Source organism: Drosophila navojoa, chromosome X (genome assembly GCF_054131105.1).
Source record: "Drosophila navojoa isolate 15081-1374.11 chromosome X, UAZ_NAV_1.0, whole genome shotgun sequence".
Taxonomy (NCBI): domain Eukaryota; kingdom Metazoa; phylum Arthropoda; class Insecta; order Diptera; family Drosophilidae; genus Drosophila; species Drosophila navojoa.
The window spans coordinates 10,217,935-10,234,523 of NC_142895.1; the positions used below are offsets into that span (position 1 = coordinate 10,217,935).

The 16,589-nt window shown below is 47.4% G+C and overlaps 3 protein-coding genes across 12 annotated transcripts in view; 2 read left to right on the plus strand and 1 right to left on the minus strand.

The window, feature by feature from the left end:
• The first annotated feature begins 116 nt into the window (after positions 1-116).
• On the plus strand, positions 117-2,180 carry LOC108655699 (uncharacterized). Of its 2 annotated transcripts, XM_089264387.1 has the most exons (2): positions 117-1,961; positions 2,025-2,180. In XM_089264387.1, exons 1-2 carry the CDS (start codon positions 367-369, stop codon positions 2,107-2,109), a joined length of 1,680 nt encoding a protein of 559 aa, XP_089120513.1. In that variant the 5' UTR covers positions 117-366; the 3' UTR covers positions 2,110-2,180. The 2 variants fall into 2 exon arrangements, with proteins under 2 accessions (XP_089120513.1, XP_089120514.1); XM_089264388.1 differs by lacking the exon at positions 2,025-2,180 and having other exon boundaries at positions 117-1,965.
• A 1,745-nt stretch (positions 2,181-3,925) lies between these two features.
• LOC108655700 (uncharacterized) lies at positions 3,926-6,708 on the plus strand. Its single transcript, XM_018107479.3, has 3 exons — positions 3,926-4,138; positions 5,419-5,483; positions 5,555-6,708. The coding sequence occupies exons 1-3, from the start codon at positions 4,121-4,123 to the stop codon at positions 6,540-6,542; spliced, it is 1,071 nt and encodes a 356-aa protein (XP_017962968.1). The 5' UTR covers positions 3,926-4,120; the 3' UTR covers positions 6,543-6,708.
• Positions 6,709-7,853: 1,145 nt separating this feature from the next.
• The window catches only part of sdk (sidekick cell adhesion molecule), a 121,342-nt gene continuing 112,606 nt past the window's right edge, over positions 7,854-16,589 (minus strand). For 4 of the 9 annotated variants that reach the window (XM_089265084.1, XM_089265083.1, XM_089265082.1 and 1 more), the window contains 5 exons: positions 13,352-16,585; positions 13,010-13,288; positions 12,344-12,664; positions 11,937-12,271; positions 7,854-11,866 (listed from right to left, as the gene is read on the minus strand). In XM_089265084.1, coding sequence (XP_089121210.1) covers positions 11,624-11,866; positions 11,937-12,271; positions 12,344-12,664; positions 13,010-13,288; positions 13,352-16,585 — 4,412 coding nt within the window. In that variant the 3' untranslated portion in view covers positions 7,854-11,623. Of the gene's footprint in view, positions 11,867-11,936; positions 12,272-12,343; positions 12,680-12,815; positions 12,840-13,009; positions 13,289-13,351; positions 16,586-16,589 lie in introns of all 9 variants that reach the window. The other 5 variants (XM_089265078.1, XM_089265085.1, XM_089265076.1 and 2 more) reach the window with 4 other exon arrangements.

Consider the following 16,589-nt stretch of genomic DNA (forward strand, 5'->3'; position numbering starts at 1 on the left):
GATTGCCATTAGACTTTCGGCTCTGGACTCATTATCCACTTAAGGCTGCACAGGGACGGGGGCAGGGGAATCGAAGGCCTAGCTCCCATGGCAGATTTGCAGTGAAACAAGTTCAACACTGCCATGCGACAATGTTGAGTGAGGCGTAAATATGGCCTAGAACCACTTGAGCCACTTGAGCCACTCGAGCGGACTTGATGTGGCACAACCCACTGAACTGCCCTGACCCGCCGAAAACAAGTCGGACGATTATTTGCAAGCCCTCGAGCGAAAGCACTCGGCGAGCTGTTGGCGAGCTGTTGGCGCTTATAAAGAGTGCAGCTGGGGCTGCCCTCTTGGCCATTTAATTGGAAGACGCACACCCAAATGGAGGCGCTGAGCAGTTGGACCTTGGCGCTGCTGCGCCTGCTGAGCGCCCTGCCCGGCAGCTGGGCGTGGACGCCGGCGCGCACGCCCTACTCGCTGGCCCACAGCTACTTGGACGCGGCGCAGCGGCCGCTCTGGATACTCGAGGACGAGCTGATGAGGCGCCAGGCCAGGCAGGACTCGGACTATGCCACCAGCACGCGCGCCACAATAATGCGACGCGCCCAGCGTGGCCAGCGTGTCCAGCGTCGGCAGCAGCGCCAGCATCTGCCCACAGCGATCACAATACGCGTCCGGCCCGACTCAGCCGAGGAGGTGGAGCGTCTGGTGGCGCCGCCGCTGGCCAGACCCTCGTTAGCCCAGCGCCACTATGTGCTGCCGCATCGCGTCCAGCTGCCGAGCCACTACGTCCAGCAGCTGGGACAGACCACCTCCCGGCCGCAGCCGCAGTCGAAGCCGAAGCCGGCGCAGCGACGCCGCCAGCCGCAGTCGCTGCCCATTTTCGACAGCGCGCCCGGCGACAATGCTCTGCCCACCGCCAGCTACCCGATCTTCGTCTACAATGGCACCCGCGGGGAGCTGCTGCTCAACACGATGCTGAGCGCTCAGCGCTACCCCATGCAGGAGCCGGTGCCCGGGCAGGTGCTCTACCCGCCCTCGACGCCCATGTTCCGGCCCAAGCCGATTGTGGAGCGGCTGCGCCTGCCTGGCCAGCGGGAGCTGCTCAATCTGACGCTGATTCCCTTCTATGCGCACGAGGCCATCACCATGCCACCGCAGACAATGGCCACAGCCGCAGTCACAGCCGCAGCCGCAGCCACCAGCACCACCTCCACCACTGCAGTCGCAGCAGGCACGGGAGCCGCAGTCAGCACCAGAGAAACGTACCCAACTGATCCGACGCCAGCATCCGCGCCAGCCACTGGCCCGGGCACTGCAACTGCCTCGGAGCCGCTCGCACCGACCACGCCCATGACGATGCCCTACGAGACGCAGCTGCCGCGCAGCAAGCACAAGCGGAAGGCCAAGAAGGCGAAGCAGTACAGCGCCTATCACTCGCCCCAGGAGGTGGTGCAGTGGCAGCCAAAGCTGCGCAGCTCGCGCCCACTGGAGCCACCAGACAATCATCGGCACTACATGGTGGCAACCACCGACAGCACGCTCACCGCGCCACCGGAGCAACAGCATCTCGAGCAGCTCGAGCAGCTGGAGGCTGAGATTGAAGATCCCGTCAGTCAGGAGCTGGAACTGGCAGCGCCCTCGGAGGCGGCACTGCTCGAGGAGACACACACGAGCACCGTCAGCGGCGCCGGGAGTTCTGCTTCTTCCTTCCAGATCGTCTACGTGGATGAGAGCATGGAGGCACCGTACGACTCGCTGGCCAGCACCACCGAGGCGCCGCCGCTGCAGCGGCAGAGCTCGCGCTACGCCCTGAAGCGGGAGTACTTTGCCTTTCCCGTCTACACGCTGGGCAAGCTGCTGCGCAGTCCCAAGCCCCAGAGATCGTCGAGTATTCAGCTCGACTGCTCCGGCTCCGGTTCCGGTTCCGACTGCCTGGACCACGAGGATAACACCTGGTTCATTCTGAACTCCCGGTGAGCGAGCCACCGGAACTACTCCAGCCTATTCATATGACTGTCCTTCGTATTTATTTGCAGATACAAAGGGCGCCATCGCAATGACCAGGGCAAGGATCAGGTCAAGTATTACACATCCAAGTACGTGCAGAATCCGCCCCGCTAGCTGGATGCCACCCACTTCTGCCAGTAATCTCTGATGTGATCTTCATTATTATTGTATAATACAGAAACTATTTTTTTGTCATCTTTAATATTTATTTTTAGCAATAAGTTTTTTTTTTTTTTTGTAATAGAAATAAATGATCGTAATTTGATCTTAAGTCCTGTTTCATTATTTATCCGGACTTTAGTTGATTCTTGACTGATTCTTAGCTGCATTTTTATGTTCACCTAATCTCTCCCTCTCTGTCTCTCTGCGATTTCGATATATCAACATTAGATCACACAGTATTTCGAGATGAAGTCATGGTCTTTTTAACTGATCTTGTCTTAATTTGCTTTCGTCTTTGGGTTTTGTTCGACATGACTTGATTCAGTTTTTGATATAGTTCTTGCAATACTTTCGACAGTCCTCAAGCTATTCTTGATCTTGAATGACAAAATAGGATGGACTATTTATTTTAATATTTAAATTGTTTATGTGGTAAATGATCGTTGCTTGATCTACTGATCATTATTTATTGCTTTGTAATCCTTGATCATTCGTTCTTTAAACATCTTGACAATTGGACCTCTCCTTCTCTCTCTCTCTCCCTCTCCCTCTCTCTTTTAGGCTTCATCGTTCATCTCCAGAAAAAGCTAATTACACGGCACTTTAACGTTCTTTCAAGCTCTTCTCAATCGATCGATCGGCTCATGATCACCTGATGGACTGACCTGGACATTTGACCCTAGAATTTCGCGTCTTAACGGCTCATGAGCTGCTCAGCGATGTCATTAAAACTGGGCTCCATTAACACCTCAATAACCTCCTGGACTCATCATCTACCTCTTCTGATTCATCTCTGTCTGTTCTTTTGGGCGGGTCGTATAAGACTCTGAAAGGGTCGAGCACCCATAAAAAATGGCAATAAATTCCAAGAGACACAAAGACGAGGCATTTGTGGGCAAAGTTTCGGCTAGAAAGTTGTCATAAAATGCAGATTTAATGATCGAGCCACTCAATTCCAATGCCTTGGGGCCAATTGTTCTGCTCGACCATTGCATAAGAAGAGCCCAATGGGGGACGAGAATTGGAGGAGCTGGAGGAGCTGAGACCTCTGGCGGAGCAGCGTGCAAAAACAATCACGAGTCTGCCAGCGGCAGATGGAAATGTTGTGTGACCCAAATTCCAGCATCAAAAGAAAATCAAATTTCGATGTGTGAAAAGCTGAAAAATAAAGAAATAAAAAGAAAGAAACAACAACAAAATGAACAGAAAATCGATATACAAATAAAACCGAGAAAATAGTCATCTACAAATATTTATGGCTAATCCAATGGCCTATGGCGGGGCAACAGTCCCGTCCCCACCTCCCGCCCCCTGCCACAGGGCCGACGTCATTCATTCAATCATTTTGTCAATGATGGGGCTTTCTATTCTTATGGCACGGCACGTTCATTATTATTATTGATTTCCCGACTTATTTTTCGCTCTCCTATACGACTTTTCAGTTCTCTCCAAGCCTGCAATTAATTTTCTCGCGCTCTGCAGCGCCGCAGCCGCCGCCACAGTGCAACGTGCAACGTGCCACAAAAACAAAAGGCAAACGGCAACAAGACGCGCGCCGTGTGACCGCCTCCTCCCCCCCGCCCGTCCAGCCAACCCATGTCTGACGCATGCAGCTCGAGGGCAGCTGGAAATGTGGGGAAATGTGGAAATGGAAATGAAAATGGAAATGGAAATGGATGCAGCCGCCAGTAACCCAAGCCGCAGCCTCGACTCTCGGCGTCCACGATATAAAAGCTCGGCCTCCAACTGTCTTTGGGTTTAGAGCAAACGCAGCTGCGCACGCGTACGAACCCTCTCGCGCTTCGCTTCGCTTCGATTCGATTCTATTCGTTCACTCTACCTCTGCCTTTTTTTTACGGTGTTTTGTGATATCGCTAGCCTGTGCAGGATTATCAGACAGGAGGCAAACAAAAAATATTCAACACAAATATTATCGCGCCTATTGAGTATAAATCTAACGAAAATGTGGCAATATCTTGTGGTATGTGAAGGAAAATTATTGAAAAGAAAAATCCATAAGAAATTCTAATTTTAAATGATAACAATAAAAATAATATTTGAAAAATAATAATTATAAACATTAAAAAGCCCTACACAAAATTTAAATGCAATTAAAATAATAACAAAAGTTTTGAAACTTAAAAAATGAATATATTAAATAAATAATTGAATTCGAATATTAAACAAAAAATGTATAAAGAAAACAATAAGAAAACTATAATCAAAATCAAAAAAATTATAATCAAAATCAAAAAAATTATTATCAAAATTCAAATTTAAAAAAAAAAAATAAATAAAACGAAAAAGAAACCAAAATGCAAATAATAAAAAATTTTACATAGCTAAAACATTCATAGAAAATTAAATAATTAACATTAATATATATAAATTAATAAATACAAATAAATAAACTTGAATACAAAATATTTATAACAATTAAAGCATTGCCTCAAAATAAGAATAATTATGCTAGCAAAAATTAGTTTTCCTTTTAATAATAATACAATAAAAATTTTAAAAAGGAATTTAAAACCCCTTTTGTGTATTAAATATTTAATTCAATAATTATCATAAAAAAGCTGTAATATAAAATTCAGTAAAAAGGAAATATTTTAAAAATAATAATTATTATAACAATTAAACTACACAAATTTATTATTAAAGAATTTATTTTATATTGGACAATTTTTTAACAATATACTATAAATATTAATAACATTATAGAATACAACTTGAATGACAAAATATAAAAAAATTTAAAACATGATAAATAATATAAAAAATATTTTTAGATATAAAGAAAAATATTTGTGTGGTCACATTTTCTTTTATATTTTTTTTTTCAACAATTTTTTTTATTGAAAAACAAAATTAACACCGGATTCAATTTTACAAATATAATTCGGTTAAAAATAAACCAAAAAAAAACGAAATATGAAGTTTTTTTAAATATTTTTTTTTATATATGAAATCTAAATACTAATCCCATCCTTAATTAAATATCGAATGTACAATCGAAACTCCTTCCTAGATACATAAACATAGTCCAACATCCTGACCAAAGAGCTTTGCAGTCAAAGCCCTTCAGAGCATGTAAATGCAGTCAATACATAATGATGAAGACAATTTCGATATGGTAGACTTGCCAACGATACGATAATAATAATTAACAGACAGCATTGCCATGACTCGTCATATTTACTAATGATGCCCAATAATTCATGAGACACTTAATAGCTATTCATTGCCATGTGATTGCAGCTCATCGTTGGCCTCTGTGCGCTGCCCTTACCCACGAGCGGCTTCTGGTGGCCCAAGCCGACAACGTAAGTCAGCCGGACGCTGGGGGGTGTGCAGCTGGCAGTTGATAATGATTGGCTTGCTTCTTTGTTCGCAGGGAGACGCCGCGGAGTCAGGTGCTGCAGCAGATACCACTCACCTACTTTCGCACCTACACCTACCAGCCGCTGACGGGCGGTGCGTTCGGGGTGCCGCTGTTCGGGTTTGGCGCGGCACAGACGCCGCTGCTCTCGGGGCGACACTATGACCCCTATGCCCAGGTGACCAGCTACGCGGCTGCTCGACGTCATGATGTTGCTGCTGGTGGCGCGGGTGGTGCTGGTGGTGCGGGTGCCTTCAAGACGGACATAACGCCGCCGGCTCTGGCCAGTGCTAGCAGCGCGGTGCCCAGCACAACGCCCGCGCCCACCACCACGACGACAACGACAACGACGCCGGCACCGACGACAACGACAACAACAACCACCACGACGACCAGCAGCACCACGAGCGCACCACCGCCCAGCAGCAGCACCGAGGGCTCCGCCTCATCGCTGCGCTACGCTGCCTACAATGCGGAGTATCCGACCTACAGCCGTCGCGTGAACAATTTGTATAATGCGCGTCCGCAATATCCGTATCCGGATTACTTCAACTACCAGCCGCCGAACGCGTTCCCGGAGAAGGGCGGCAACCGCATCCAGTTCGTGCCTTGCATGTGTCCAGTCAGCATGCCAAGCATGTCCAGCATGTCCAGCATGTCCGGTCTGTCGGGCCTGGGTCTGAATGGCGCCACCAGCTCCGATCGGGATCGGCCAACGGGCGTGTCCATTAGCAGCGGTCCTGTAGCGGCGGCGCCGCTTGGAGCCGCAGATGTAATGTCCGCGGAGCGCAATATTGTTGCCCTACAGGCGCGCCACATTGACAACGACGAGGCTGGCCTGGAGGACGACACGGAGGAGGAGGAGGAGGAGGACGAGGAGTCTGATGCGTCCGCCGAGGCGGAAGAGGCTGACGTCGCCGTTGGCGTAGCGCTTACCACAAAAGCGGCACTCGAGCCGCAGCACACCACGCCCAGCACCGTTGAGTCCAACAGTGTGGTCTAGCCCTGCCCCGTCCCGCCCACGTCCAGCATAGTATTAGCAACGCCTAGACTGATTTGTACAACGCTCTCGGTTGGCCAGTTCCAGCGACAGTTTGGCATTCTCTACCACTGAACTAAATCCTTTGCCTTGGTCCCATTTTTTTTTTGTCTCTAATAAAATATGACTAAATGAATTGCAGCTGGCATTGAATACTTACTTGAACTTGTGAGAATCGCAGAGAAGGGCGCAATGCTTGGGAACAGTTTGAAAGCATTTCTATATGCTAACACTAGGCCTAATAAAATACGAATGCATCCTTGTGTTACTCTCCCTCTCTCTCTCTCTCTCTGGCATCTACCAGCTCTATGCATATACTGGGTATCTGCCAGTCAGGCAGAATGCATTTTTCATTTAATTGTGTTCTCATTTGCTTGTTAGTTTTGCATAATTTAAAATGATAGCCAAGCAGCAGCAGCAGGAGCAGGAGCAGGAGCAGCAGCCGCAAATCTGATGACGTCAATGCCGCAGGAGTCGGGTGCGTTGACCTAGAGCACTAGACGACGAAATGAAAGCCTTAAGTGATTCGGAAAATTACGCATTAAATTCGTTATGCTTAAGGTGTGAAGCAGGCTAATTGTGTGGGAGCTTCCGACGTCTTTATTAGCCAAGGGCAACCAAATGGCACAAAGAGTTGCCGAAACGCGCTCGAATCGCTTTTACATATTACAAAGGCCAATACATATTCTATTTATATATTTATAAAGAAAGCTTAAAAAATATATATATTTATAGCAGACAAGACTGAGTCGGAGTGTGGCTGAAAAAAAAAGAAATGAAAAAACTTGAAGCGAATTTAAGGAATTCATTCAGGACAACTTTGCTTCATCTGAAATTTAGCAAAAGTATAAATGAAATAGAACTCATTTATATTGAATTGAGATAAATTAAAGATCAAAATTGATTTGACCAAGTTATTCAATCTGAAATTTCTATATGATAAATAAAAGTCATTGTATTTTGATTTTTATTTTTTTGTACACTTATGTTTTGCTTTTATTTGATCAAATGATTCGTCAATTACATTTACACATAAATATGGGCTAATACTTAGCGCTTGCTGCGCGATTTCAACTAACTTCCTCAGCTACTCGCCGCAGACTTCTTGCCACGTGCCACGTGCCACGCTTAACGCTTTCGCACTGCATGGACTCCGACTGCGACTGCGAGATGCGATCTCATTCCGATCGTTTTTTATGCCTTAGTTCATACACATCAATATATATGTGGTACATGAAGTACTCTTAGTTAATTGAATATTTGTTCATTTCATAATTTGTTTTTTGTTTTTGTTGATTTCGATTTTGTGTTTGTTTTGCTTCGCTTTGCTTTGCTGGCCAATTAACAATTAGAGTTACATACATATCTAGATGAAATTGTGCATCGAGTCTTAGGAGTACATATAAGTAAAGTTCTTAAAAACAAAATCGCATTACATAATCAATAAACATATTCGTAAGAAATTATGTCCACACACGGATCTAAAGTATACACATTATAAAAGTCCAAAATAATAATAATAATAATAGTAATAATAACTATAATAATATTACAATAATCATATTAATAATAGAATCGTTTTTGTTTTACATATATTAAATGTATATACATGCATGTATATATGCATATATGTGTAAGTAGTAGAATACAATCAAGAGAAAAATATATAATCAGTCATTTAAGTTGTAGATATATACACATACATATAGAGCATGCCTATGCATATGTGTGTATATGTTTTTTTTTTCTTTTTATATATATATATAAATTGTTGTTGCTTACGACATATACAAATTGAATTCTGCTTTCTCTGTTTATTTTAACAATTAAAATGTTACATTCTAGATTTCATTATCTATGCTTAGTTTTGCGCGCGCACATACTGGATATAATATGTATATACTGTCCCAGATTAGCCCCTCTCCCTAACTACCTCACTTCCCCCCCTCCCCCTTGTATACGAGCGTATACGATATATGCCAAACAGATACACAGATACATTCATATTATATGTATATGTATTTAAGCATATACTGTTGATCTCGTGCCTAGATCCAGACATTGACGTCGTTCGTGAATTGAGAAAATGTGTGTGTGTGTGTGTGTGTATGAATGTGTGTTGTTCCTTTTTTTTTGGGAAGTGTGTAAAGTTTAATGGGCTACTTCTCCCCTTTCTGCTTCTTCTTATTATACTTTCTTTGCTTCCTCCACTCCTCATTCTGATTTTCCTAAGTTCTCCTTTCTTCTTTTTTTTTTTATACCCTGAACCCATTGAAAATGGGAAATCAGGGTATAATGTTTTTGTGTAAAAGTATGTAACAGGCAGAAGGAATCATCGCAGACCCCACAAAGTATATATATTCTTGATCAGCACGATGAGCTGAGTCGATATAGCCCTGTCCGTCTGTCCGTCCGTCCGTCCGTCCGTCCGTCCGTCCGTATGAACGCCGAGATCTCAGAAGATATAAAAGCTAGAGAGCTGAAATTTTGTGTGCATACTCGTGTATACCATACGCAGTACGAGTTTGCTTTATTTTTTCGATAACTCATCCGATAACTTTTTTATCGAGAATAATCGAAAAATTGATTTTGTTTTTTGAGCCTCATCGGAGTACTATTAGATGTAGAGACTTCAGATTTACTGTGTATATATAGATGATGAATACAAACATTTTGTAATCAACAGATTTTGGATACCACGCCCCCTTCGCCCCCAATTTGTAAAAAACGTATTTCAAGTACTAGAGACTTGCGCTTTGGAATGTACACACATTTTGACCATATAATTACGCCCTGAAAGTTTCATTAAGATCGTATGTTTACAAGAGAAGTTATTCACCAAGTAAATTCTCATACTATTGCCCACATTGCAGCGCAGCCCAAGCGCAGTCGCTGCTTATTGCGCAGTTAGCAGAGCGCGGGCGCGTGAGGGTGGATGCATGTAAATGTATGTGTGCGTGCATAAAAGAAGTGCAGAATGATAAGAATATCAGCTTGGAGGGTTCAGGGTATCTCCTAGTCGAGCAGTCTCGACTAGAGTCTTCTTACTTGTTTTTTTTTTTATACCCTGAACCCATTGAAAATGGGAAATCAGGGTATAATGTTTTTGTGTAAAAGTATGTAACAGGCAGAAGGAATCATCGCAGACCCCACAAAGTATATATATTCTTGATCAGCACGATGAGCTGAGTCGATATAGCCCTGTCCGTCTGTCCGTCCGTCCGTCCGTCCGTCCGTCCGTCCGTCCGTCCGTCCGTCCGTCCGTCCGTCCGTCCGTCCGTCCGTATGAACGCCGAGATCTCAGAAGATATAAAAGCTAGAGAGCTGAAATTTTGTGTGCATACTCGTGTATACCATACGCAGTACGAGTTTGCTTTATTTTTTCGATAACTCATCCGATAACTTTTTTATCGAGAATAATCGAAAAATTGATTTTGTTTTTTGAGCCTCATCGGAGTACTATTAGATGTAGAGACTTCAGATTTACTGTGTATATATAGATGATGAATACAAACATTTTGTAATCAACAGATTTTGGATACCACGCCCCCTTCGCCCCCAATTTGTAAAAAACGTATTTCAAGTACTAGAGACTTGCGCTTTGGAATGTACACACATTTTGACCATATAATTACGCCCTGAAAGTTTCATTAAGATCGTATGTTTACAAGAGAAGTTATTCACCAAGTAAATTCTCATACTATTGCCCACATTGCAGCGCAGCCCAAGCGCAGTCGCTGCTTATTGCGCAGTTAGCAGAGCGCGGGCGCGTGAGGGTGGATGCATGTAAATGTATGTGTGCGTGCATAAAAGAAGTGCAGAATGATAAGAATATCAGCTTGGAGGGTTCAGGGTATCTCCTAGTCGAGCAGTCTCGACTAGAGTCTTCTTACTTGTTTTTGTTGCTTTTGCAACTTACGTGCTACAAACTGCATTAATATGGCCTATAAGTATTTCATAATTGTTGTCTCTGAACACACACACACACATATATACACATATTGATATTTCAAGTACTTCAAAAGCGTCTACACACTCACTAAAAAAAAAAAAAAAAAAACCGTAGACATTTTTATCATCTTGGATATGCTATAATTTTTCTTCCTCTTCTTTCCTTGTTATTCAATTTCTTTGCGTTTATTCTTGTTTTCCTTTTTTTTCTCAATTGTATTTCGTTTCTTCACCTCTAACTGATTGCATCAGTCGCAATTACCTTTGCGGAATACCCTCACTTTTCCACTTCCTGGCAAAGGCAATACCAAGAAAAAAAAAAATTGTGCCAATAAATATATATGTTTTTTTGTTCTCTCGATTTCGATTCTCGAGCTTGTCGGATTTTCTTTTTTTTTGTTTTGTTTTGTTTTTTTTTTTCGTAATTTGTAAAGTAGTTAAATATTAAAAATTAATGAGATTACGCAAGACTTACGGGACTCTTATCATTCACAATCATTCACACACCTCATGCATTGAACACATTGAAAATGTCGCCAGACAAACAAAAAAAAAAAAAAAAAAAGAACAGAAACCGAGCAAAAACATACGTATCACAAAAAGTTGTTGCTTTTCGTTCTGTAGGCGTGGCAGACAACGGACGCACAGCAAACAAATAAGTTAACTAACACATTAAAAACAAAAAAATAATCTATGTATACAAAAAAAAAGAGTTAATATTAAAATTAATTGGGTCTGGGTCAGTGGAACATTGTTGTAAAACTAAATGCTTGTATAAATCTCAGATCTCTCGTACTAGAAACTATAAATTATACGTATATAGTATATAGATGAAATATAACTACAACGAATTGTCCATGTGGCAGAAGCAACAGCTAAACACACGTCACACGCGTCACACGCCACACGCACACACTGACAGACACCACGCCCAAGCAGAATCCCTTGCGGTCTCCTTGCAGATAGATGGCTGCAGTCGGGGATTTACGATTTCCGATGTCCGATGTGCGCGTCCGGGGGCATGCTTACACAAAGGTCTCCCTGATGACGGTGTTGCTGCTGCTGTTGCTTAGATCTTAGAACTCAGTTGATTGTCAAACGAATGACGAGAAGCCGGGCAATGGAGCCCGCGATCGGGCCATGTTATTGACGATGATCTGGCCGCCATTGAGGCTCATTACGGCGCTGCCCTCGGGCTCGGAGTCAGTGTAGCTGGAATAGTTGCGCACCGGCTTGGTCTTCTTCCACGACTGTCGCAGCGAGTCATTCACATTGGCATAATGATTGACGAACGAATGCGGATCGCTGCGCACGCTCTCATTCTCGCTCTCCGAGTGCTGCAATGGAAAAGCTCGGATTAGTACGTCGTGCTCGAGGCCCGCTTGCCTGCACTCAATCAGCACTTACCTGCGAGGCCTCAGAGCTGCTCACTTCGGATGGCTTCTCGGTTACGCTGCTGTCATCGGGATTCTCGTCGTAGCACTTCAGGCTCTCCTCGTCACTATGATAGGCCACCGAGGCAGGCGAGGGCCTTGGTGGACTTTTGCCCAATTGAGCGCTAGTGGGTGGCCGATTGGTCGACTTGCGGCCGAGAGTGCCCAGGGTGCCGCTGCGGAGTGTGCCCACGCTGTTCAGGGTGCCAGTGCCGACGCCGTGACGCGAACGATACAGCTCCAGTGCCAGCTCCTGACGCTCATCAATCGACATGGCCATGGACTCTTCCAGTGTCTTCTGTGCCTCCTCTGCGCCGCATCAAACACAACCAGAATTAATTGAAATTGGACGAGATTCGAGATATAGTCCACTTCACTTACGCTTGTACTTGTAGCTCTTGCTCTTCACGCAGAGCACGGCAATGACCATCACGATGATGACTATCGATGTGGCCGCCAGCGAGACCATGAACCAAGTCTGCCTGTAGAAGGGCTTGTGCTGCAAGTAACCGTACTCCAGATGCAGCTTCGATGGGGTCAGTATCGAGTCCTTGCAGTACGCCGGAAACGAGATGCCGTAACGGTTGTAGGCGATCACACGGAATGTGTATGCGGTCGATGGCATTAGTATGTGGTAGCTAACGGTATAGTCTTGCATGGGCCCCTTCTTTGTCTGATCGATCTTTGTCCAGCGCGAGTCGTCTGTGAGTTGAGAAACTAATATTTAGACAAGTCCATCAATAGGTTGTTCTATCTAAGGCTCTTAATATTTGTAATTTTAGTAATTTTAGTAGGAATTCATGCAGTGGAGTAGAAGAGTGTAGGGGGGTTAGTAGTAACTAGAAATACTTACATATGAACGACGGCTCTCCTTTTTCTACGCAAGCATATTGGAAATTGGATTTAAAGATAGTTGTTTGTTTTTGTTTTTGGAAACAGTTCACCAAAGATGATTGCAAAATAGAAATCAAGAGAGTTAAAGTAAAGAGCGAGAGGGAACCAGAACCGTATGAATATTAGGCATTTTGGGTGGACACTACGACTTACCACGTTTCTTGGCCTCGATGAGGTAACCAAGTATGGGTCCACGACCGGACGGACCATTGATCCAGTGCATTTCGACGCTGGACAGCGTCTTGCTGAGTATGAGATCGCGTGGTGCTACGGGTGAGCCGTCCTGTGGACCGGTGGTCACATTCTCACTAACCGCCGGGCCGTAGTCAATCGTCTGGGCGCGCACAGTGAACGTATAGGTGACCTCCTCCTCCAGATTCTGAACTCGTAGCGTCGTGTTCGATACCTTCTGCTTCACCTGCTTGCTGAACTCTGTGAACGAGACGATGGATGAGGTGAGTGGATTGACCTAGTTTCACTTGACTTGTAGCTTACTCTCATTCTCCTCGGTGGTTTCGTAGGTGACCAGATAGCCAAGGATTTCGCCATTGAGGAACTTGGGCGGATCCCAGCTAACCTCCAGGCTCTGCATGGTGATGTCCGAGAAGCGTAAGTTCAGCGGGGCACTGGGAACACCCTGCAACGTTTTGACCGTAACGGGAGCGGAGCGTGGTCCGTCGCCAGCGGGATTGAAGGCCAGCAGCTGGATGCGGTACTCGGTGTATTTGTCGAGAAAGACGAGACTGTGCGATGTGGCCGTGGCCGAGACAACTTCGATCTCCTCCTCCCACTTGCGGCCGGGCTCGAGTGCCTGCGGTGAATATGTGACCAGGTAGAAGATCTTGTAGCCCAAAATGTCGCCATTCTGCATGCTCTGCTTCGGTGGCTTCCAGCGCAGGCGCACCTCAGTGCTGGATATGGCGGCTGCGTCCACGGCACGCGGCTCACCCGTGGGCACCGCCTCGCCAACGTAGACAGCAGCTGGCGGGGTAGCCGGACCCGGTCCCTGGGAGTTGAACGGCAAGACGACGATCTCATAATTGCGATCCTGGGTCAAGTCGGAGAGCACCACGCTGTTCACATTGATGCCCATGACATCCGTTTTCGGGGTCGACTGCAGGGCGGTGGGGAAGTCGGAGAGCTGTTGATACAATATGCGATAGCCGCCAGTGGCTGCATCTCCGTTCCACATGCCCGTCTCCAGTGCGCTCCAGTGCACGCGCACCGAGGTCGTCGTAATGGGCACCACCTTCAAGCCACCGACACCAACGGCGGGGGCGGCGGGCAGCGTGCGCACCACAATACTTTCGCGACTGAACGCCGAGGGGCCCAGATCGTTGGTGGCCTGAATCCGGAACTGGTAGGTGGTATAGGGCTTCAGTCCAACAGCCGTGTACGAGCTGACCAAGGGATCGACGCGCTCCGGCAGCGGCTGCCACGGACCCTCATTCTCGCGCATTTGCACCGTATAGTAGCGCAACGGCGCGAAGCCATCTCTGCCCGGCGTCCAGCTGAAGGTGATCTGATGAGCCTGAATCTGGCTGCGCGAAACCTGCGGCACTGACGGTGCCTGCGGACGGTCCCTGTTGTTGGTGGTGTACACCAGCACGGAGGCCGTCTTGCCCCAGCCGAGGCGCGTCTGGGCGGTCACACTGAAGGTGTAGTAGCGCTCGGGCAGCAACTGGGTGGCACGGAAAGTGCGATCCGAGGGCGGAAACTCGCGACTATAGTTCAGATTGGCGCTGCCGTTCAGAGTGTAGGTGACCTGGTAGGCGAGTATCTCGCCATTCGGATCATCGGGCACGTCCCAAATGATGCGCGCCATCGAGAATGTCACATCCGGGAAGCTGACATTCGACGGTGCTCCGGGCGTATCCTCAAACGTCTGGACACGTATCGGTGGCGTACTCAACGCACCGTCACCCAATCTGGTGTAGGCCAGCACTTGCACATGATAGACCACGTATTTCTTCAGCTCCGTCAGGGTGGTGGTGAACGAACTGTTGTTCGGTATGGTCTTGTGCAGCACCGGCACGACTCGATCTGTGGCCGCGTAGAACACTTTGTAGCCCTCGATTTGTCCGTTGCGATGTTGGCGCGGCACCTCACCCCAGCGCACCACCACGGTGGTTGAGGACGTCGCATTCGCCTCGACCTCTAGCGGACCGTAGCTGGGCGTCGCCTCGCGAGTACGCTCCTCCGCCGCGTTGCTGGCGCGCGAGCAGCCGACATCGTTGCAGGCATTGATTAGCACCTCGTAGAGAGTCCATTCCTCCAGGCCATCGAGCACATGCGAATTGGCCGTATGATCTTCGATGAGCGTGCTGCGCGGTGGGTGCTTGATCGTGCCCGCTTTGTGGTCCACTTGACGGTAGCTGATGTTGTAGCCGCGCGGATTGCCGAACCACTCGGTCTGCTGCAGCGGTATCCAGCGCACGCGCAGCTGCTGGGCGCTCATGGCCCGCACGGTGACGTTGTACGGTGCGTGCATGGGACGTGCCTGTATGGTCTGGAAGTCCTTGGTGGGCTCGGAGGGACGCGAGCTGCCCACCACATTGGTGGCGCTCAGACGCAAACGGTACTGGGTGAAGGGCATCAAGCCGGTGACCGTGAGAGTTTCCGCATCGGGATCACTGATCTCGCATATGGTGAACCAGGTCATGTTGCGTGCCGTCTGGGCTTCCACTTTCCATTTGGTGATGCTCGAGTTGCCATCGAAGCCGGGCGTAAACTGCAGCACCACAGAGAACGCCTCAATGTTGGACAGTGCCAGGTTGGTCGGTGCATGCGGCAGAACTGGCTCCACGCCCGACTGTATGGTCGCCGTCTTGGGCGTGCCCCGGCCAATTCGCGTCCAGGCACAGATCTCGAACCAGTAGTGCGTGGTCGCCTGCAGCTGATTGACCGTCAGCTGCGTATCCTCGGCAGTTAGATTGATCGACTTCATCGTCTCCGGACGATCGCGCATCTGGTAGCGCACCGTATAGCCCGTGAGCACACCATTGGCATGACGGGGCGGTGCCCAAAGGACGGTTACGGAACGATCGGAGATGTCGTCGAAGTGCAGGGCAGTTATCTCGTCGGGCACATCCTCTTTGGTCATGACGGACACCTTCTGGCTGATGACACCGTCGCCGGGATCGGTGAAGCAGAGCACGGTGATGTTGTACTTGGCGTACTTATCCAGGCCATTCAGCGTGGCCGTCTGCTCGGCCAGCGGATCAATCAAGCTGGGCGGCACGGTGATCATGCGCTTCTCCAAGTCCTGATACTCGCCCTCAATCAGATGCTGTTGCCACGCCTGGATCTTATAGCCCTGATTGATGCCGTTGATCTGCTGGGGATTCGGTGGGGTCCAGCTAATCTGCACAGCCGTTGAGTTCAGGGCGAGCACACGCAGATTGGTGGGCGGTGCCTCGGGTACGCCCTCCTTGGTCTTGATCTTGGCGCCCTCGGTGTAGACGCCCACGCCCATATTATTGTACGCAGCGATCTGAACTATATAATCCTTCCAGGTGATCAGCTCCTGTATGAGAAAATTGCGTTGCGCCTCGTTCGTTATGTTCTGATACGACCAAGGCACATTGTTGTAGCCATAGAGACGGTAGCGCAATATATAGCCCAGTATCTGGCCATTGCGATGCTCCTCGAGCGGCGGCTGCCATTGCGTTATGATTTCCGACATTGATCTGGCCGAGCCGACAAAGCCAACGGGCGGGCCCGATGGAGCTGA

What these genes read in the sequence shown, in the direction of transcription:
- LOC108655699 (XM_089264387.1), top strand. Translation starts at nt 367, where the DNA reads ATGGAGGCGCTGAGCAGTTGGACCTTGGCGCTGCTGCGCCTGCTGAGC. An exon ending in TGGTTCATTCTGAACTCCCG is followed by an intron (nt 1,962 to 2,024) that starts GTGAGCGAGCCA and finishes ATTTATTTGCAG; the next exon opens with ATACAAAGGGCGCCATCGCA.
- LOC108655700 (XM_018107479.3), top strand. An exon ending in TGGTGGCCCAAGCCGACAAC is followed by an intron (nt 5,484 to 5,554) that starts GTAAGTCAGCCG and finishes CTTTGTTCGCAG; the next exon opens with GGAGACGCCGCGGAGTCAGG.